The sequence below is a fragment of the Sander vitreus genome, chromosome 22 (genome assembly GCF_031162955.1).
Source record: "Sander vitreus isolate 19-12246 chromosome 22, sanVit1, whole genome shotgun sequence".
Classification (NCBI taxonomy): Eukaryota; Metazoa; Chordata; class Actinopteri; order Perciformes; family Percidae; genus Sander; species Sander vitreus.
Window position 1 is genome coordinate 14821613 of NC_135876.1, and position 22752 is coordinate 14844364.

The following is a 22752-nucleotide window of genomic DNA, read 5'->3' on the forward strand; positions in this document are numbered from 1 at the left end:
TTTATTTAGCTAGTGAGTTACCTAGAGGAGAAAACTGTCACATCCTTGCAGTTGATGTCTTGCCGTTTTGGGAAAATCCCAGTCAAGCCAAGCAGGAGGAGTGATGGGATTCTCCCAAAAGTGCTCAGAGTTGTTGAGGACAGACAGTCTGATTGAGCCTGAGGTACGGTAGAGTACATCAACATCAGAGCAAAGACAGTCTACCACAGGGCCCAAGGAGGCCACCGCTAGTTCTACCAGAGCAGCAGGTTTCTCCTCAGACAAATGCACTTAAGAATGACAGAATCACGAGAGAGACAGTGCACTGGCCAGTACTTGCCAGCCTGCTGCATAATTGTAATCTTTTGGTACACAGAAACAGATGTAGAAAAGGAAGGGTAGAGGGAGGATACATCCAATGATTGGCATGATTGTGGCTGTTTCCTAATTATTCCGTCCCACCTGTCAATCATCCAAACCTCTGTCTGAGGAGGATCAGATGGCTGAATACAGATTCAAGTAATAGATTAATTCATACAGATCATCTATAATTCTCTTCAGGAGCTGAGGAAGCTCACCAATATCCCAACATTTGAGGCATTAAAAAAAATTACAAATAAGCCTGATGAAATCTGACTACTTCTGTTAGTCAGTTAGTTGCTCACAAACAAAATCAAAGAAGAACACAGAGTTAGAGAGTTAAGGGTATTGGTAGAGGCTGTTTAGGACTGAAAGTGCTTTAACCACAGTTTTTAAAGTGGTTTACGTTCTTTTTCTTGTGAGACAGGAACACAGGGTTTGATGCACCAGTCAACAGATACAGATGAGTCCATCTACTGTCATGTTCAAGTGTTCAAATACATTGTTGTCTTGAGCGGAAATTTGTGAGAGCCTTTCCTCCTTGTGGTTAAGCAAATTTTGTTTAAGGTCCTACGTCATTAGTGTTGCAGTTCTAGCAGAGAGCTTGCTTGAAGGTTACTGTTTATTTCTATTGCGCTCCTGGCGAGAGAGAAAAAACAGAGATAATCAGTAGATGGTACTGAACAAGAACAAGGGACACACACAAATGTAAGCAGTAGCTAAAATTAGGAAAATGTAACAACTTAATGTTTCATTCACACACTCTTATCACATCGTAGGAAAGCACATTGCTATCGCCAGATGAGTGACAACTTTGTTTGGCTGATTTTCTGTAACCAGTGTATGATGAAGGCACGTTGGGTGGGTGGAATTAGCAAGCTAACATTAGCTAACGAGCCAGCAGCAGGCAGTTCGAGCTCGGTCACTCCACTCCCCAACGTAGGGAGAATTCTTTGCGGAGAGAACGGATGACAGCCTGGGCAAGGGACAGTCTAGTTAGCCATCTCCCGGGGTCCGCTGTCGTCCTGCGGGTAGTGAAGCAGAGGGATGTAGACTCTGTTCTGTTCTGCCGCTGTTGATTCAGGCAAACGCTGTTTGTTGTGGGTATCATAGCAACGTTTGTATCCGGTTTCCTTTTTTGAATGACAAATAGATTACCGCCGTCTGCTGGTATGGAGAGTTATTTTCTCTTACGCAGGCGCAGAACGTACGTGGTATTGGGCCATCGGCTGTAGTCTTTGCAGTGTGTTCCAGTGCTAATTTTTGGCCAAGACAAAGGCGACGAAGGCCGATTGTGGCATCGCCTCACGTCGGCCCACTAGTTCCTGGCCGTCAGCTTGGTGTGTCAGGGCCTTTAGAAGATGTGACACTTGATTTGTGAGTCCTAAAGGTGTGATCTAGTGTCAGAGATGATCAAAAGCCATTTATGAAGGCAATTGATATTGATTTTACTCCTTAGAAGAGATGTATCGAATTAATGCCTTTTTGTGTCCATCTGCACTCAGCAAATCTCATTAATTACTTAGGATTTATTGAATGTTTCTATTTTGAGTACATTCAAATGTGCTTTTTGAATTATACATATAATAATATATTATTTGTAGGGAACTTTTTTTTTTTTAAATCAATTCCAACTCAAAGTCTAGTAATGAGTTAACAGCATCAGTCAAATTGGGGACTGATTGCTGCTGAAAGTAAACTAAAAATAAATGTTTTTCCATCAATTCTGACTATTTGAATACAGCTGTCACTTCAGAAGTCTAAAACTAAATGCATTTTTCATGTCATGTGTTGTTCTATTTTGTACAGTTTGACTTTCTGTTCTCTATAGAAAGTACTGGTTTCCAAAGCCAAATTATGTTATGTAAATTTTCCCGAGGATTAATAAAGTATTGTATTCTATCTATTGTTCGTCTCAAAGATTATATTCCAATATGAGCACAATTTAACTTAATTAAAGACATCTCAAACAATCATGTAAAAATAAAAATCATGGTTTGTCATTTACAGAAAAAAGCATTTACAGGCTCCTCAATTGAAAACATTTTAGGCATGTCAATAGTTCTCACTGTTGATATACTGCGTTACACTACACTGGCAGGAAAACTAATCAATCACTAACGTAAGGATACCTTTACTTTTTCTGTTTAGTGTTAAAGTTGTAAAATAGGTGAGACACGCAAGCGCAAGAGAGTATCCGCTGTAAGAAAATCAGAGAAAAGGCCTCAGGTATGTACGAACCAAAATGTTCGGATGTGTTTACACTGCAGCCACTACACTAAGCTTGTAGTAACGTTGGTCAGCCTTGCGGATAAACACAACGTGCTTACTCAATGAAACATAAGTAATCACAACGCACCTCAAATATCAAATGTGCAAGGGAGTGTCATGAATTACAATAAAAGAGGAATACACCGTCCTTTTTGAGGAGTGGTTGTCCATGTCAGCGGTCTGGGAAAATCCCTGTGAGACCAGTGTAACTCTATCCTCAGAATGGCTGCTCAGACTGGGCTGTGGCTCTGGGGACAGCAGGCTGATATTCACCCTAACACAGCATGAGCTTCCTTATTACAGTGCATCCAGGGGAAGGAAGGCGCTTACCTCTAAGTATTAATTGCCAAATTAGCTATGCTAATAAAATCCTGCAACAACATTTAGATCCAAAGTTATCTTTAAAAAAAACACTTTGGGAAGGTGTTATAGTGCAGGTAGCTGTGCTGGTTTGACACCTCTCAAAGTTCGGGAAGGACAGGCCAAACAATAGAGAACAATTAACCTTGTCAGGCGAAGGAGGGTGAGGCCTCGGCTGAGCCGATCCTGTCATGTAGGAGGTCAGGGCTACAAAAGCAGCACAGCGCTATGCCTGCACAATGCAAGATGAAACAGGCTTTCTACTGACAGGTTGTTTTCAGAAGCCTGAAAACATTGAGTTGAAATATTTATGAGAAAGTAACCCAGCGCATATTAACAAGGTCAGCACAGAGGAGTCAATACAGCATCAATGGAGCAACAGCAGTGGGGGAGTGGGAGGAAAGGAGGGAGCGGGTCATGGGGGGGGGGGGGGGTTTCTAAACACAATTAGATTAGCATACTGGTGAATCTAAGACTGGATGCAGCAGAACGCTAGTAGTGAGAACATGTTATTCTCTCCTTAGGTGCTTTCCGGCCGGATAGTACTTGTACTTTTTAGAGGAAAAGTACACTTCTAAGCAGTTCTAAGAACTACTCTCCCCCAAAATCTTTTTTTCCGTTTGCATTCCCACTGGCCAAGTGGCCATAGGGACTGGTAGGAGGGGTAAGGGAGTGACGCAAGCACGGCAACGGTCTTTATAGCATCGTCACTAGACCTTAGTGCCACATACAACAACAACAACAACAACAACAAAGCAGCGTTCTGTCCATTCTCGTAGTAATTCACGTAATGTTTTCCTCAACACAGACGGGGCTTTATTATACTCGGAACAGACCCCGCCTCTGCCTGCTGCGCTGTGGACGTGTGGACGTGTGTGTGTGTGTGTGTGTGTGTGTGCGACGGCCGGCGAGTCGCAGGACACGCTTGTGGAGTTTAACTCCGAAAAGACAGTTAACCACAGGTTATGTGTTGTGATATTTAAATAAACGAACCGTCAACGGTGAAATAAAAGCCTCTTATTTACGAGAGCGGTCTGAGAGACCTCCAGCTCACAGCGAGGTGTCTGAGCATGACTGGCCGAGCGACGAGCTAGAGGCCGGGGCAGGCGCTTGCTGGCTGTCGCCTCACTTCATCGAGCTTCTCAACTCCGAAAACTTTGAAGCAAATTGTCAATTCGGCATCAATTTTCGCAAGACTGCCTATATTCGAAATCTAAACAGTTAATTTCTCGCCTAAAACGTTGTCAGAAGTGAATTTAATGATGAATAAGATGGTGAAAATTGTTAAAAATGTCCCGTTGTTGCTCTGTCTGCAAGTTCCGTTGGCAGTGGGCGTGACTTATAAGTTCGACCAATCAAGTACACCTAAGAAAAGGGAAAAGACCCTGCTCTGAAGTAGGAGCTAAAAAAGTACGCTACTGCGGCCAGAGGAACTTAAAAATCCCCAAATTTTTCCCGTCGGAACACGATGAAAAAAGTGTTCTAGCAACGTTTAGTTCTAAGAACTGCAAAAAATCCCTCCGGTCGGAAAGCCCCTCTTGGCTGCTGTTTTTTCACAGCAGTAGCATCCCACAGAGTTTTTACCACTTAGACTAACATTTGTGGTACACCACTGTTATTACCAATGCAACATATTTAAGTTTCCCCTCGGAGGACGCACACAGACAAATGTAATCATGCATTTTTATCATGTTTTTTACTGGGAAACATTTCTTTTTAAATCAACCATTTAGAACATCTGAGGCAAACTGTACCAACTCTGAGGTACGTTGCAGCCAGCATGCAGGCCGAGGGCTTATGTTGTTAAAGACTAATAAAGCATGAGGAGCCTGTGGAAAGCAGAGCGGCTTGGCGTTCAAAGGGAGATCAGAGCCTACATCTGCCTCTGTCTGAAATGAGGAATGCCAGGAATGTGGGCTATTTCAGGAAACCTCTATGCATCTAACTCCACTTGGGAAGATCGTCACAATCTCAACAGCACAAGATGGCTGATGAGGAATCAGGGTTTCCTGAACCTGCCTATGAGTAACGGTGGCATGTCAATCTGCTGAGAGGCCTCTGGGGACTTCCATTTACACCAGGCTGCAACAGGATGTTACAACCTCTGTCTAAAGAGCAGGTGGAACAAGATCAGCTGATTACACTCTGGCTACAGCCTGTAGCAGTGACTCAGGGAAAGCTACATACCTTTAAAGGCTAACTAAACTGATACTCTCATGTATACAAACAAGCTATTTACAGTTGACAGGGCTATGTTATTGTATGTTTATCTCACCTTCCTCAGAGCCTCCTCCTCTTCCTGACGTTTCTCATAATGTGCAAAGTCATCAAAGATTGAGGTGGTATGCTTGTAAGCGGCGATAATTTTAAGCACTTGTTTGGCCTTTTCCAGAGGCACTTCCTGAGTGTCCCTGGAGTTGGTCACTGGCTTGTTGTCATTGTTCTCCAGCCGGATGTGTCGCAGCTGGTTGTTGGGCACGTCTTTGATGAACGCCCACTTCACCTCAAACTTGCCCTTCCACTTGTCCTGAGACCAGACGCCTGCATAGGCATTGTAGTCCACCGGTGAGCGCATCTCAGCCACGCCACAGAAGTGCCCACTCCCGTTGACACTGAACAACAGATACAGGGGCCCCTTGTTGCCCAGTGAGCGGTAGGCACCATCCAGACGCTTGTTGCCATGTTCTGTACTGCACCAGATAGAGTACTTGATTGAGCGGTGGATGTCATCTTCAGAATAACTCTTGATGATGAAAACACGTCCATTTTTCAAGTTCCAGTCGAAGTCTTTGGGGTTGTAGTTGTTGAGGGCACGGAGTTTCTCCAGCACGGGATGCACTTCTCCAGAACAAGGAGAGGCACTCAGTGGGACTCCCCCACCCAGACCGAAGCCCTCACCCCGGTTCCGGGGAGCCACCCAACGATTGGGGGGTGGACCAGGCTGCTGGGGTTGTTGCTGATGAAGGGGATGTGGGGGGCCAGGTTGAGAGGACAGGTGCATGTGTGGAGGGCCAGGGGGCATAGGCTGGGCGTGTTGGGAGGACTGGAGAGAATGGAGCTGGAAGGGCTGGTGTTGGTGTTGGTGTTGGGGCTGGTGTTGGTGTTGGTGTTGAGGCTGAGGGGGCAATGGGTTCTGCAGTAAGGGCTGGGGCTGAGCTAGGAGAGGCTGCTGCACCATAGGCTGCGGGGGCATCATAGTCTGAGCTAATGGGGGCTTGTTCAGAGAGCCTTTATCGTCCCAAGTACCAATGTTCATATTGTGCTTTATGGGGGGTGGGGGAATGGCGCCTCCCCCCATCCCCATGTTGGCTTTGGGTTTGACCTTGGGCTGTGGCTTGGCCGGCTTCTTGGCAATGGCTGCCCAGGAGGCAGGTTTAGGTGCGGATGAGCTGACCGACAGAGGGAGGCTATTGGCTGCCATACTGCTCATACCTGCTGTGCCTCCAAGGGGTGAGCCCACGGTTTTGGTGACAGCTGCCACCATGTCCGTACCCAGTTTTAAGCCCGTCATACCTTGCTCAATGCTGTTCAGCACCGGGACTTTAGTATGCTGGTTGTCGCTTCCAAAGCCTGCCTGTCCGTCCGTGATGGCCCGACCCAGCGAGCTGGGGGCGTACCCATAGCTGTTACTGTAGACTGAGCTCTGCGTGGACTGACCCTGAGAGACACTGGTACCCCAGGTGGAAAAGTCTGCATTACCAGGGAAGAAGTTGAAGCCATGCTGACCCAGGAAGGGAGGGGTGTTCCCCAGGGCACCTGGCTGGCTGAACACACCATCAGGGATGAAGTGCGGCTCGCCATTGCTCATCTGTCCATAGGTAGTTAGGTAGGGCATAGGAGGGTCTCCTGCTGTGGACCAAGCAGCCTCTCCCAGAGAGTAAGGGAAACCAATGGATGGAGCATAGTAGCTTGGCATGTAGGGGTCAGACATTTGTGGATAGCTGTTACTCTGTGAGGCATAGGGAGAGACAGTTAATGTACTATTCATGATGACAAGTAATACAATTAACAAATAAGCAAATAATTAAACATGATAACATCATATTATGAACAGTAAAGATAGAATGTGAGTTGAGTTATAGGAACATTTGTCATCTTTAGGAACAAACAAGAAAATCACAGTGACAGTGGAATGACTGTATTGATGCGTTTCGTGGCTGACACCTACAATATGCAACTAATTTGTCCATAACATGAGGTTTTAGGCTAAATACTGGCCACAAGCACTAGGTGATGCATTGTCAGTCTGGACAGAACATATTATGGTTTATTGTAGGACATTACCTGATTTGTCTGGCCGCTTAGATAAGGCTCAAAATCATCATCATTCACACCATCCTTTTGATGCATTGATCCGTTTTGCACTAAGAATGGAAATAGAAGACAGTAATAATACTGTAAATGGGAGTCACAAATAGTTCAGGCTCAAGATGTCAGCTCATTATGTTTGGTCATGGGTGTGTATTGGTCAAATCTAAAACATGACAGGATCTCAGTGTGGTGTAACATTATAAAACAAAAGCAGAATTAGGTCAGTCAACAATGGGAACATAAATAAGCTGCAGTTTAGGTTACAGTTCCAAATCACAATCACTAAGCAGATAGCATGTTAGCTAATTAATCAATAATCAAAACAGACGGTACCGCCACACTGAAAAACAATTTAAAAATAAAGGGCTTGTGCACAATTTAATCATCAGTGTTAAAAAGCCTTACCTTTATTTCCTTGTCCTTTAGGTCTCTGAAATAATTTGCAGCACAGGAAAAAAAAAAGAGACTTATCAGATCACGACAGGAAACGAGAATCACACAGAGAGCAGGCTGTATCCTCCTCCGTTGATAAATATAACAGTCGATAGTAGTAACCTAGGCTAAAACCATCAGCCCGGATGTTAACATTTAACTACAGGTTGCTTCGCGTTGTTGACCGGATGTCAAACGCTCTGACATCCAGTAACTAAACGGTGCCGCAATGGCAACCGGCTACAGCTAGAGTTGGTTGACAATACAGTCGGCCTACATTACCGCTAATAGCTACAACATATCAAAGACGTTTTAGCCTCTTTGATCTGGCGTGCCAAACCAGATCAAACTGTTGTCGGCAAAGTTTCATTTCACCGCACCGCTAATACATTTATAGCATCTTTCGCCTGTCAATACACGAACCTGATCGACTGTGGTCGCAGACATCCTCCAGGAACCGAAACTGATAGCTGTTTGTGAGACTGTCCACTGCTTTCTTCTGCCTCTATTTGCACTTGGGTGCTTTCCTGGCTCGTCTCTCGGGTTGTCCAATCACTCTGTTACGGGTACAAGGCGGCGTTTTCCTCCCGTGGTGAGATCTGACGATGATCTGATTCTTCTGGTTGTTACAAACGGCGACTTTATGTCTGTGGAGAAGGCGTCAGTTAAAATGTACGATCCTGCCACAGATAGTATTTTACAGTCAATCTGAAACTGTCTAGTGTCTTACTGGAATATCCCTTACCATTTTCCACAATGGCGGACAGGCTTTTTACTCCCGCTTCCGTTCCGTTCTGCTGCTCCGTGACCTTCCGCCTGTGACGCTCTGAGTCATGTTACAAACTGACACTTCACATGACAGTCACAAACACACAAGTTCCCTGCTACTTAACATTATTCTCAATCTTTATACCGAAATAATCTTTTTACATAACAAGTATTATCCTATCTGATATCAAAACAATAGTCACCTCTGCATTGGGGAGCCTCTTTTAGCGTAGCCACCCAGTAATGCCTGAATTCCCATGTGGATAAAATAAAATAACAATAAAAGAAAAGAAAATGCATGCAAAAACACTACTGTACTGTAGGTTACTGAAGTACAATTTTGAGATACTTTTATTTTCTGCTACTTTCTATTTATATTCCACTGCATTTCATCAGGAAATATTGTAGGCCTACTACAGATAAAAAAAAATCTAAACATATAACTTATAAAATATGATTTAGCCTATTGTTATAGATTATAGCCAATAGTATATAAAGTACATAAAATTAGCCTCACCTCAACCACAACATTAAATTGACCCTTATACATTAATGCATCAATATTAAAAATGTAATATCATACATAGGCCTACAATAGAACACTAACAAGCCATTTTGAATGCAGGATTCTCACTCAGAGTATTTTTATAGTGTGGAATTTCTAGCCTACTGTTAAAGGATGTGAATACTAATTCCACCACTATCTATAAATTGTCAAAATGAATTAAAAAAAACACTCATATAGACTATATTGAAGAGTAACTAAGTCCGGGGTTTTTTTCACTTTAGGCTTTTTTTTTAGGCTTATAATACCACGCAAAAGGCTACTACACTTAAGTTGGCTACAGTCTTGAGGCATGTTGAGGCTACTTTACTTTTTCATTTTTTGCTACTCCACTGCATTTGTCTAAAGGCTGTAGTCACCTTCTTTTGCATATACAAAACATATGGTCAGATAATGAGATATGATGAATTGTGAAGATCAACTGCCCGACAGTATATTAAATCAGCTACAGCATTAAAAGGCTGCATACACATTTATGTATCAATACAATTTAATTAATACTGTTATAATAAAGCATTGGGCAAGGGCCATTCTGGCATAATTTTTCTTTTTATACATTTTTTGATAATAGCCAGCCTACTTACGCAAAAGTATGAATGCAGGACTGGAGTAGTTCTACTTTTTCACTGTAGCATTGCTACTTTTACTTAAAAGATCTGAATACTTTCACCACAGAGCTGTGCTGTTTGTAATGTAGGCCTAATGGACTACAACCATAGATTAAGAGAAAGACTACAATTGATGTGCTCTGTGAGTGACTCTCGCGATACTTCCTCAGTGGGTCGCGGAGCAGTATGGCAGCCGTCGCGCTGAGGTCCTGCCGCAGAGGACTTTCACATATTTTAAGTAATGGAGGGCTCGCAGCTTTGTCTTCACAACGTCTGGAAGGTTTGTTCAAGTCTCCGCTTTTGGCACAACTAATTAACAACGTTTAAGTCTCAAAAAAGAGTATTTAAACGCAGAGGAGGGGGTGTGGCTCACACAGACTGCGTCGTCTTAAAAAATTAGGGCATATAAGTGGTTGGGGGTTTGCGCTTGTTCATGCTTTTGTGCCGTCTACGTTGATTCTCTTAGTTTATGAAACCGCATCGACATTAATTGGCCTCATTTAGATGTGTATGTGGCCAAATGTTTGGTATCTTTGGTCGATGTGAAAAAATTAGCACGCTGATTCCCCAGTATCCATGCGCGGTTTAAGTTTGCGTCAAGAGAAGCCTTGTTTTATAAAATGGAGTGTGTGACATTGTATTTAGCTGTTGTAGTACTGTGAATCATTTAACGTTACACGTTTTTCCATAGCAATAATACTTTTCACTGTGTCAACCAGGAGTCAAGAGACACAAGTCCACAGTTCAGTACGCTTCACGACCAGACCTTCCCAAGCTGGCCTACAGAAGAGTGAAGGGGAAGAGCCCAGGTGTGGTCTTCCTCCCAGGATATGGCTCCAACATGAATGGGCAGAAAGCTGAGGCACTGGAGGAGTTCTGTAGGTCACTAGGGCACGCATACCTTAGGTAAGCTATCCAAACACACCACTGACGAGTGTGCATACTAAGACCGTGCCATGCTAATTTAATACTAAATACAGAATAGATCAGATCAAATAGATATACCTCATACGTACAGTGTTGGTCTTGAATGTCCATAGGTTTTGAGAAACACCTGCAGTACCTTCAAAACAATACAGCTTTTGCGCTCAGCAATTAAACTCGATTCATATAGCTCTTAAAACTGAACACGGATGATCCAAAGTGTGTTACAGATTTGCATGAGCAAAAATAAAATGCATGAAATGGAAAAGATGCATGCACCCACCACACACCCACAGTTACACTTCTACAGCCTTGATCAAATAACAGGAGAAGCACAAGTAGACAATATTTAAAACAGTTTTAAGCGGTTTGTTCCAAACCTCTCATTGTCATTCAAAGCCTCTATTCCTGAGGTGATTGGATATAAAAGGCATGGCTCCATCATACTGAATGCTCAAAGGCCTCATCTTATGTTCAGTGTAGTATATAACTGATTTACTGTACTCATAATGTCTTAAACAAATCTAAACTAATGGCTTTCATGGCTTGCCTTTGTTTTACCCAAGGGGGTAAGCCAGCCTCCACAAAGCGTACCTCTTATGGAGCCATTTTGATGCTAACAAGCCATCATCCCCCGTTAGCATTCCATTGACTGCCATTTATTTTGACGTCACTTTGACAACGAATAACTTTACATCTGAAGCATTTAAAGACTCTATTTGTCCATTGTTTTTCTAAAGAAACACGACAATGTATAAAAGGCTCCATTACCTTGTATCTCACGTTATGGCTCCGTAGCAGACGTATTTGTATTAGCCTATTTGTATTATTTGTAAAAAAAAAAATAAAAAATAGGCTAATGATTGTGTCATAACCACCCGACTTTCTGTCGCATAGTAGATAAATTACTGTATAGTACAGGAGAAGCTTGCAGGCAGTTTCAACTTAAATTAGCTGTTTAAGTTTAATTACTAATGTTAACTAGCATTTTAGTTATCAATAATTAGCCTGTGCCTATGTTATCTCCTTACATATACCTACGCTCTTCCTCTCAGTAAGATTCGGAATGCTTGAGATTTCTCTTGGCACAGCTACCAGAAGACTTACAACTTTCAGACAGGTTGCTCACGTCACATTTACGTCGGCAAGCTCAGTTTGAGGCTGCGTAGTAACGCTCAGCCATCACCGGAAAAGTGCTTCTAATGGCCTTCACTGGTCTCCGTCGAAAACAACGGCGTCACTTTGTCCATTTCTTTTACTGTCTATGGGTTTACCCTCTGATACCCATGGGCTGCTTTATTTATGTTTTCCCAGGTTTGACTACACAGGACATGGGGCCTCAGACGGGGTGCTATCAGAAGGAACTATTGGTACCTGGAAAAAAGACGTCCTTTTTGTGTTGGATGAGTTAGTAGAGGGGCCACAGGTAAATATTTCCTAGGGTCATCATGCCTCTTTGCGAGTTTCTGGTGTTTAGTAATCAATGAAGTTATAAAAACTTTGCTCAGTTGGGATGGGTCAATGAGTCAGTTCCCATTTAGAACAGGTTTAATGTCAGAATTCATGCTCTCAGGAACGAACATTGTCTTAACTTTTCATTTGAGACTAGCGTCATGAAAGGAAAACCTTAAAATGTATGGATGTGATTTAACAAGCTGGAAAAGGGCAAAATGCAAGAATATTAAAACATTGATTTCAGTTGAATTACAATTACAGGGTTATAGTTGTTGAGTATACATGCATTAAGTTACAAGAATATGATGCTTTTATTTAACTTATAGCCAAATGGTGCGTCCTCCCCCAGTAATACAAGTGTATCTTCTAAAATCAACTAGTAAAAATGTTTAGATACTCTATGAGAGAGCCACACAGGCACGCCTGTGAAAAGAGAAACCAAAATGGAAAAAATGGTGTTGTGCAAACACACTATAAATATTCTAATGTTAAAATCTGTCTGTAGTTCTACTAGCACTAGTGAATTATTGCATTTTACTTAGTTTTTAAGTAGATCTTAAATAGTTTTTTGTTTGAAGATCCCCTTCAAACATACTTTAAGACCTATAAGAATTAAGTTTGATATGGTTTTTCCACAAAAAAAGTTACCAAATACCTACAAATACCTCGTTAAACTATTGAAATGACATCTAATCATTTCCCCTAATATATAAATGGCCATGATTAGCTCCAAACAAAATCCTGCTGGTATGTTCATGTGTTAAACTCAGATGTAACGTGAGTACAGAGAAACTTAAGCAGATGAATGTAAAACACAGCCTTCTAGTATAAAACTCTGCATGTTAATCATTCAGCACAGTGAAGCTCAAACATCAAAGTGACGCAACAATATTCAAAACACATTTTTTGAGTGTGGGGGGGCTTTAAATGTTTGTATTTTATATTATATGTTAATCATCAAGCGATACAATTAGCAAACCATAACTCATCTTGCCCTCAATAAATTACCAAAAAAAGGGCAACAGCAGAATCCATGATATAATTGTAATAATGAAGTCATCAACCCCCATTTTTTGTATTCATTGTATGTTCCACTACGTCTCCAGAAGATGGCACTGTGTTGCCACATTTGTGGTCTCATTTTCCACTACCATGGTTGTTCTGCAGGAGTCTGGTGTTGTCTTTATGTAGTGTTTTTTAATGACATTTGTAATATATTATTTTTCATTAATCAGTAGACCAGTTGGTCTTTTTTTTTTTTTTACAGTCTATGGTGTTTTTGCTTACTTGTAGATAATGGTGGGTTCCAGTATAGGTGGTTGGTTCATGCTTCTTGCAGCCATTGCAAGACCAGAGAAGACTGCAGCACTGGTGGGCATCTCCACTGCTGCTGATCACATTGTCACATTGTTCAACTCTCTTCCTCTGGAGGTAGGAACATAGAATATTATTACATATATCACCTTTTTTAGCATTCTGTTTGAAACTTTGCAGGCATTTACATTTAAATGTTTTTCTGATTTGGATTTGTTCATGTTTGTGCAGACACGCAAGGAGTTTGAGGAGAAGGGGGAGTGGACACTGCCCACCAAACACTCAGAGGAGGGTCATTACAAGTTTAGCATGGACTTTCTGAAAGAGGCAGAAAATCACTGTGTGCTCCAGAGTCCCATCCCCATCACCTGTCCCGTACGCCTCATTCATGGGCTCAAAGATGAGGACGTCCCCTGGCACATCTCTTTGCAGGTTGCAGAACGCGTCCTCAGCCCTGATGTGGATGTCATCCTTCGACGACATGGCCAACACCGCATGTCTGACAGGGATGACATCAAGCTCATGGTCTACACTATTGATGATCTCATAGACAAGCTGACCACTCTGGTCTGAGTTAGGGATGGATGGATGAGTGAGCATGAGAGGTTGCTGAGATAAGGAGAGGACTGTGTTTACTGGGAAGTCAACCTTCAAGAAATTTACCAAACAATGGCATGTTTGTCTGCCAAATATGACCTTTCATCCATCTGTTTTTCTCCCCCGTACTTTATCTGTCATTTGAACATGCTGTTACAGTGCATACTTTTTTAAAAGGGAGCTTTCCTGCTAGCTGTTCCCTTTATATATTCAGGTTGCATTTGTATGTGTTCCAGGTTATCATATGGAGTGTTATGTTGGCCTTAATTAGGTCCGCGGTTGCTGCTGTGCCAGCCGCCTTTCTTACTGTTTGACTGTTTTTCCCTCCCACTTATTTAGTCGCATAGTTTTCCTGTGCCTTTTTGAATCACCCTTTTTGGCCAATAAAACCTCTGCACACTAGAGTGCAGGTCTCCGTCTGTTACCACAACTAACCTAACATAATCCACAACAGTTTTTATGAATTAAAAGAATTAAGATGTTGAAATGCATACACAATACTAAAGTTCTAAAAGTATATACAATTTTAGGAAATCTTTAGTTAAAAGTTAAGCGCTCTCAAGTGTTGTGTTTTTTTATGAAAGTGTCAAAATCAGACCCCAATTCAAATCACCGTGATTACTAAACAGATAAAAAGGGTATTTCAAAACTAGGACATTTCTTTTACACAAATCCAGATGGAGTAAACCGTAGAACACTGAAGAAAAACACAATTTGCCAGGCACTAACATGTCAACACAATGAATCATGGTTCTATATTATGAGTCCAAATCATCAAGGGTTGTTGGCTGCAGCCGTGGGAGGTTTATGTTTGTTAGAACATTCTGTTACATGACTCCTCATACCTGTTGGCCTTTAGCCATAGAGAGGCCTGCTGAATGGAGCCACTGGACTGTTGATTATTAACATGTGATTGGCCACTATAGCTGCACTATGCTCAATGGGGCAAAACCAACCACTTAACTGCAGCGGTGACCTTTAACTCATGGTTGAGCTATGTAGTCCGTTATTTTGTGTGTCAAAACTAAAGTCAAACATCAATTTATGGGAGCGTACAACACGACTGCCATAATGCAAGCAGAAGAGATGGTGCAAAAAAGGCATTGCATATGCCGATGTTTATGGGCTCCCTTTGCTATAGTTTTTAAATAAAGCATATTTTTGCACCACAGATATTTGTTTACCACCAAAAGCTTGTAAGTACTTGTCTTATTGTCTAGCTGTGTAAAATAAGGCAGCAGACTTTCCATATTGAGCCGTAACACTCAGCAAACAGCATTTCTCTTATTCAACATTTATCCACCACATTAAAACTCATAATTTAGTAAGCGAAAGAAAATTGTCTCATCACTGAAACTAAGAGACAGATGCTGTAACAAGCACTAAGGCTTAGTGTTTTCCTTTTGTAGAAGCCAAACAAACTAATAAGTCAGGAGGGAGACCGGTTAGAGCAGATATTCTAACAAGATAACATAAGCAAACATCCACTCTGCTTAAGTACAATTGAGCAAGTCACTGAATCTACAAGTCACAGTGATGTAAAAGGGGGATTTTTAAATTGTATGTGGTGGGTTGATATCCAGCATTAACTTGAAGTCTCAGCCAAGAGTTTAAAAAGAATTAAGTTAAGTTAGCACCATCATGTGCCGGTTTGCTAAGGGTCACTTCACGCTTCCTAAAGCTGAGCATGCACCACAGTGACCACTGTACGGAAGCGGAGTCACGTCGCATTCTGTGTTGAGACTCTCGGGACCCCTCCTTGGAAGCTGGCATATAAAACGAGTGACCCGCCCCTCCCGGACAAATGAGATCCAGTCCGGCCCCACGCGCCTATGCTGCGTTTAATGGATGCTTCAGCAGTTCAGCATCCTCAGCCCTGCCCAGCTCAGCGGAATTGACACTGTGACTCGGCCAAATCTGACGGCTCTCTCCTCTTCAGTAAGTGTAGTCTTTATTGAATAAAACAGCTTTGAGTGCATGACAAATTGGATATAATATTTATGCGTCCAATTCAGTGTCGCAGCTAGTGTGTGAGCTTTGCGCAGTTGCCTTTGGGTTTGTAAAATGTTTGTTTTAAAAGGCTGCAGGATGCGCAGCAATGTGGTGTCGTCACATTAGATGGCGGGACTTTCTCTGAATTTACTGAATTTAACTGACAGAATTGCGCCCAACAACAGATGCAGTAAAGACGCTGAAGAATGAACTCAAACCTTTAAATGCGGCACACAGGGCTGACGTAATTTAATTAAACGGTATTGCAGGCTAAATATAGAACTGTTGTACAATGTATGAATGCATGTTTTGTAAGAAGGAAAACTTTCTGAAAATAGCCTACATGTGATTATTTAATTCGCGTCATGATGACTGCCAATTGGAGGTCATACTTGAGCCATCATCTTATGCAGCGCGTCACTGCACACAGCGTGCCGGAAACTGGCTTGGCTGTTACCATAGCAACAAGAGGGTTTGTCCCTGTTCGGGACAGCATCCATGGACCACACCCTTCCCCGCTAAAGCCTCCAGAGATGCGCCTGGGTGGACTGCTGAGCTGTAAAGGGAGAGACTAAAACCTTGCTTTTCTTCAAACATTGACATGGTTTATTTTAGTGCTCTAATGCTATAGATTTTCACTGTAGTAAACAAAAAGAAATTAACTCTAAAAAGAATCCATGAAGCCATTTAATCAGGATACAAAATAGTCACTAAAAACTTACTAATTTACTAACATGTTATTGGAAATTTGAGTTTTTTTGTCAGAATATTTTTGTAGTAATGCTATATTAGCCTCATGGGTAGCTGCTATTTGTTCTCTTCAGGGCTACTATACGCTATATACTGTACTAGAGTGTTGCGAGAGCTGCCATGGCGAACAGAGGGCCCAGCTACGGACTGAGCCGAGAGGTGCAGGAGAAGATCGAGCAAAAGTACGACCAAGACCTGGAGCAGCGGTTGGTAGACTGGATAGTTGCACAGTGTGGAGGAAACCTGGAGAGGCCACAGACGGGCAGGGAGAACTTCCAGAAATGGCTGATGGATGGAACAGTGAGTGGCTGCAGTACCTGTACTTAAAATAGAAGTTACCATTGAATTATTTAAGATACAACATAATAGAGCTCTGTCAGAAGAGCCTATGAAGTCAAAAGGCTAAAATAAGCAACCAGATATACTGTATGTGCCCAGTTATTTGTGAAAGCTTCAGTAAAGAATAATGTTCTGCATTTATAGTATTGAGAAATTATATTTGGTAACTATTTGGAATAATAGACCATTATCATCACGCCTAACAGAAAGAGGGGTCCAACTGATAGTGTAGAAAAGAGGACTGTGTTTTGTCTTACTAAAAAATCATTTTCAGCAAACAGTGAGTTTTAAATTGTCAACTGTTGTGGTACTTGCTTTGCAAATGTAGAATGTTGTACCTGGTCATTCTGGGAGCCTTTGTTAGAAAGCTCCTCTGACTTCCCTCAAAATTCTTGGTACTATAAGACTTAATTGACAACCGATTATAAAATGGACCCTGCATGATGCAGCAATATCCTCTTACTGTACTTGACACTGCAGCTGACTAATCATTCAGAGAAAGGCAGAAACATCAATTTCTGCACCAGCACGTTACTCCCCAGACAATAACACAAATGCAGCCATGAAACATGTCGCATTTTCACTGATGGAAATGACTCTCACAATTTTATAAATGCTATTAGCTTTTACAACTAAATCCGAATGCCTTTTTTATACCCCCGCAATAACAGCATAACTACCCCTAACCCTAACAAAAATATTAAGCATGACAAAATAAAATTGTTAGGGTAAACTAAAACCCACAACTGTCATTACTGTGTGGTCAGTGTGTCAGTTTAATATGATCAAGTCAGATTTCTGACCTCCTCTGTTGCAGATCCTCTGTAGGCTTATCAACAGCCTTTATCCGAGGGGGAAGGAGCCTATTAAGAAGATCCCAGACACACAGATGGCCTTCAAACAAATGGAGAAGATCTCTCAGTTCCTGCAAGCAGCTGAAGCTTATGGAGTCACAACCACTGACATATTTCAAACTGTGGACCTCTGGGAAGGTAATTTTACCTCTGACTCCATCTACTGCTGGAGTGATATATGTTAAAAAAAAATTTTTACGATGATAATTACTTTTCACTACACGTCATGACAAAATGATCCTTTTGTTCTGGCTATAGGAAAGGACATGGCAGCAGTGCAAAGAACTCTTATGGCTCTGGGGAGTGTGGCTGTCACTAAGGACGATGGTCATTACAGAGGTGACCGAGACTGGTTCCACAGGTAAAGAGAGACCTCACTATAACAGAGGAACTTCACATTTTCACAACTGCATGCCCATGATGCTTCATGTGCCGCTACCTCACCTTGTTACTGTTGTTTATGTGTAGGAAAGCCCAAGGGTATCGGCGAGAGTTCAGCCAAGAGCAGCTTCGCCAAGGTCAGAGTTTGATCGGCCTGCAGATGGGCAGCAACCGCGGGGCTTCCCAATCTGGTATGACGGGCTACGGTATGCACCGTCAGATCATGTAGACTACTTACTAACCTGCTGCCCTGCTTCCAGACCTTGTTTTCTACTAATACCACAAAAGGTGTAGCCCCAAAACCCCCATATCCTTTGTAGCACCTGCCATGTTAACCTCAATTTCCCTGGAATTGCTGCTTTCCCTAACAAAGTGTTCTATCTTTAAAAAAATGATGTCAAATGCTGTAGATCTTCTTCTTCAAACTTTCTTCTTGTTCCTCTCTACCCTTTTGCCATGTGCTGTTCCCCCTCTAGCTTTGTTTACTTTCCATGTCCAAATTATTACTTAATGTGAAACTCAACATCAATTTAGTCTTACATCTTAAAATCTCTATACAAAACAAGCCATCAGTGTTATTCACATTTTAAATACTGTAAGCCACTGTTACAACATGCTATATGCTATTTATTTGTATTTATATACACTTTAATTCACATTTATCATTGGTCACTGTTTTAGGATGATCTGTTACTGTCAAAGTATTTAGCCTTAAACCTAATGGAACTCGATGACTGACGATGTCTCTGCTATCTTGTCTGAAGACCTCACCTTTGGGCTGGTTATGGGACTACAGAGACTGGGTCATGATATATTGGCTTTACATTTTAAGTAAGTTGCATTCATTCTGAGCCATACCCTTGTTATTTGTTTGTTAGATTACATCTTTGTCCATGGTGTGTCCATTTTGTGTCCACGCAAGTAAATGTGCAGCAGTCAACTTGTATGACAGTGAAGTTTCCATATCTGGTGCCAGGTAAAGTCATTGAATGTGCACTTTTATGTATTGTCATGTTTATATTTTTAAATATATTTATATCTGGAGGCTTGTGAGAAGAACTATTGAAAAAAATAAAGTATGTGAACATATATTTGTGTCTGTTTGTGTAACACAAGCTGGGTATCTTTATAAGTGGGAAGTCAGGGGTGTATGCTGTGTTCTCAGAGGGTTGTGTTTTTTTTTCTTATCTTGGTTTTATTGACAGCTCCTCCCTTGTGCCCATCCCTCCTGTCTCTCCTCACTGTACACAATCTAATAAAGGGGCAGCAGCACGGCATAATAATTAGGTTGACGGTCCCTTTACCAGATTTCCCTTGTGATTCAAGCCTGTGTGCCACAAAATCTTTGCTTCGCAGACCCTGAGTAAGATATTAAACCCCTTGCTGATCAAGTAATGCTGTTTAATAGCTGATCTTACCTTAGTGGAGAGTGTAGCAAAAACAGAAGAGTCACCAAAACTGCTAAACAAATGTTTTTAAAACCCTATAATGTACTGTAGTTGTGGTTCTCTATTTATTTTGCATGGCTTTTACCCTCCTATGGAAACTCAGTAATCAAATGTCCAATCTAAACATGGTTAACATTAAAATCAGTCTAGCAGATAACATGTAAAGGGCACTGTCATTAAGATAAGCAGTAACCTTTGTCTAAGAGGCATGCCTGTGAGGTTGGGCTTTGGGCCACAAAAGGTCACATTTTTATGTCAGTGATCCAGTTTATGGGGTCAATTGTTCCTGACTGTTGATATTTTATAAAGCACATATGAGAAAAGCAGGCATGAATTAACGTTTTAGTTTGATGTTAGTATCCAGTGACTAAACAGAGCCCATTACAATGCTATCCTTAGAATCTTGGACAAAAAAACTATACTGCTAATATTATTCTATAAGGCATCCATTCCTAATGCCATGTTTTTATTGCTCAATTAAAAATGAGATATTCTGCCATGCAGACAGAATGTGATCATTTGTTAAAATATCCTGTTTGCTTCACTGTATAGGAAAGCAGCACATGTGAAACTGTGGCCTTCTGCATATCTGGCCCTGACACACACTCTATGCTTATTATTAGCCTGAGCTAAACTGGAGAAGCATGTAAAGGGGCACAAGTAATGTGTAACTGACAGACACAATAAGTAAGCCACAAACCCAGTCGGACCAATGAAAGGACTGAGTTCACTCTTGTCCAAAGTTCTTGTACAGCATTTGTTTTCTTTCTTTGGTGTCTTGGTTGTCTTTTGTTCCACAGTGCTCCTATTGAGTAGGCCTGTTTGAAGACAATTTGATTCATTGCTGCGTGTTCGCATATGAGTAGGGCATGTGGTTATGAGGCAAACTATGCACTGGCTTTAACTTCTTTTAGTCTAAAAGTTGTTAACATAGTTGGATATTAGTTTTTTTTAGACAGGTGCATCAGGTACAATGTTGCAGATGAGGCTTAGAGTCACTCTCCTGCTCCTTCTATTGGCAGTCAGGTGTGTAACACAGGAAGAAACCCAAATTAAAGGCTGTTTTTGTGGACACCCTGGAATACCAGGCGATCCTGGACACAATGGTACACCTGGCAGAGACGGCCGAGATGGACTCAGAGGTGACAAAGGTGATCAAGGTAAGCTTAGAAGAGAAGACTTCTCCTTTAGAGCTTGACTATATGAACGTTTTCCAAAATGTCTCATTACAATTTATAATAACAATCATTTATAAATCACCCATTAAAAGGTCAAGTTGGCCCTATTGGACCAGCAGGCAATGATGGCCTTAAGGGAGACAAAGGAGAACTTGGTATGTATCTTCAGAATTAACTGCACCACTGTAAAATAAACAAATCTGTAAAGTAACCTGCGTTAAAACAATCAATTATTACCAACTTTATATACTTTATTTGCACAATGTATTCATATATTTGTTGTCCCTTGTCTGGCCTTCTAAAATATGTACTGTATGTAGGTCACTGAATAGTAAACACTGAGCCTAGTTTATGAGCGGGTTTATTGTGTGCGTGTCATCTACAGGTGCAGTTGGCCCAGCAGGGCTCAAAGGAAAATGTGGAGACAATGGAGAACGGGGGCCTCCTGGGAAAATGGGGCCCCAAGGAGTCCAAGGGCCCATTGGCCTGAAAGGAAATAAGGGAGAGCTTGGGCTGCCTGGACCCCAAGGACCTAAAGGTGATTTGGGGCCTCTTGGACCTGAGGGTCCGAAGGGGGAAATTGGTCTTCGAGGTGACAGAGGGATTCAGGGACCACTGGGACCCCCCGGCAGGCCAGGCCATAAGGGTGAAATTGGTTTTCCAGGTCAAAAAGGCAATATCGGTTATCGTGGTGACAAAGGGACCCAAGGAGAGAAAGGTGATATAGGTGAGAAGGGAGATGCACCTGTTATCCCTAAAAGTGCCTTCTCTGTGGGACTCACAGCACAAAGTAAACTCCCAGCAGCTAATGCACCGATCCGGTTTGACAAGATCATTTACAATGTACAGAATCACTATGATTCACAAACAGGAAGATTCACATGCTCTGTAGCAGGAGCCTATTTCTTCACCTACCACATCACTGTCTTCTCCAGAAACGTGAAGGTAGCTCTAGTGAAGAACGGTGCAAGGATCATCCACACCACGGATACCTACCAGAGCAGCGAGGATCAGGCAGCAGGGGGCGCTGTGCTGCACCTTGACGTGGGGGACAAGGTGTGGCTGCAGGTGGCTGGAGGAGAGCTGTTCAATGGACTCTTTGCTGATCAAGATGACGACACTACCTTCTCTGGGTTCTTAATCTTTGGGTCTTAAATTAGGCATAATTTCTTTATATTTCTTATATCTGGAGAATGTTTCAGAATAGAAATCAGCTCGCCTCTAAACTTTAGTTGATTGTATAATGCATTGTGCAATGTAACTACTAGTACTCCACTACTGTACTTAAGTACAAATCCATTTTATGCTACTTTAATACTAACTACTAGTACTTCTACTCACATCATACTTCTTACTCCACTGGATTTATTTGACTACTGTGGTTACTTTGCCAATTAAGATTGTACATGTAAATCATATGGCAGGCTTATAAAGTACAATTTATTGTTACAGGTGAACAACCCAGAATATACAGTACTTCAAAACAGCTCCAAACAGTAAAATATAATATAGACAATACAACACTCACATATACAACACTCACAGGGGCAATTTCACTGCAGTACTTTTCTTTTTGATACTTCAAGTAGGCTACATTTTGCTGAGAATATTTCCATTCTTTTACTTTAGTACAATTTTAAATACACTGTTGTATTACTTTAAATGTTCTCCCACTGTTAACATTGTGTGTGCATTATGTGGTTAAATCAATTAAATTAGCTTTCTTGCAGGATCTTGAGCATGTAATTCTGTTGACGTGAGAGCATCAGCCTGTAAATGAAAAAAAAAGCGACATTAAAAAGATGAAATACAGGTGTGGTGTCATTTTTGTCACAGGCAAAAATCAGTTTTGTTGTTTTCCATTCC

General features: G+C 41.7%; 4 protein-coding genes across 7 annotated transcripts; 3 read left to right on the forward strand and 1 right to left on the reverse strand.

Moving 5' to 3' along the window:
• Positions 1-302: 302 nt before the first annotated feature.
• On the reverse strand, positions 303-8566 carry ythdf3 (YTH N6-methyladenosine RNA binding protein F3). 4 transcript variants are annotated; one of them, XM_078280213.1, is made up of 6 exons: positions 8459-8566; positions 8137-8360; positions 7687-7711; positions 7255-7334; positions 5246-6919; positions 303-978 (listed from the first exon to the last, which is right to left on the reverse strand). In XM_078280213.1, exons 2-6 carry the CDS (start codon positions 8158-8160, stop codon positions 955-957), a joined length of 1827 nt encoding a protein of 608 aa, XP_078136339.1. In that variant the 5' UTR covers positions 8161-8360; positions 8459-8566; the 3' UTR covers positions 303-954. The 4 variants fall into 4 exon arrangements, with proteins under 4 accessions (XP_078136339.1, XP_078136336.1, XP_078136338.1 ...); XM_078280210.1 differs by lacking the exon at positions 303-978 and adding an exon at positions 985-1364; XM_078280212.1 differs by lacking the exon at positions 303-978 and adding an exon at positions 985-1364 and having other exon boundaries at positions 8444-8501.
• Positions 8567-9821: 1255 nt separating this feature from the next.
• abhd10b (abhydrolase domain containing 10, depalmitoylase b) lies at positions 9822-14348 on the forward strand. Its single transcript, XM_078280910.1, has 5 exons — positions 9822-9934; positions 10374-10560; positions 11893-12004; positions 13327-13464; positions 13579-14348. The coding sequence occupies exons 1-5, from the start codon at positions 9841-9843 to the stop codon at positions 13918-13920; spliced, it is 873 nt and encodes a 290-aa protein (XP_078137036.1). The 5' UTR covers positions 9822-9840; the 3' UTR covers positions 13921-14348.
• Positions 14349-16785: 2437 nt separating this feature from the next.
• On the forward strand, positions 16786-18745 carry tagln3b (transgelin 3b). Its single transcript, XM_078280653.1, has 4 exons — positions 16786-16986; positions 17843-18017; positions 18138-18240; positions 18348-18745. Exons 1-4 carry the CDS (start codon positions 16807-16809, stop codon positions 18487-18489), a joined length of 600 nt encoding a protein of 199 aa, XP_078136779.1. The 5' UTR covers positions 16786-16806; the 3' UTR covers positions 18490-18745.
• A 1936-nt stretch (positions 18746-20681) lies between these two features.
• c1qtnf9 (C1q and TNF related 9) lies at positions 20682-22041 on the forward strand. Its single transcript, XM_078280734.1, has 3 exons — positions 20682-20868; positions 20979-21041; positions 21272-22041. Exons 1-3 carry the CDS (start codon positions 20682-20684, stop codon positions 22039-22041), a joined length of 1020 nt encoding a protein of 339 aa, XP_078136860.1.
• Positions 22042-22752: the final 711 nt, after the last annotated feature.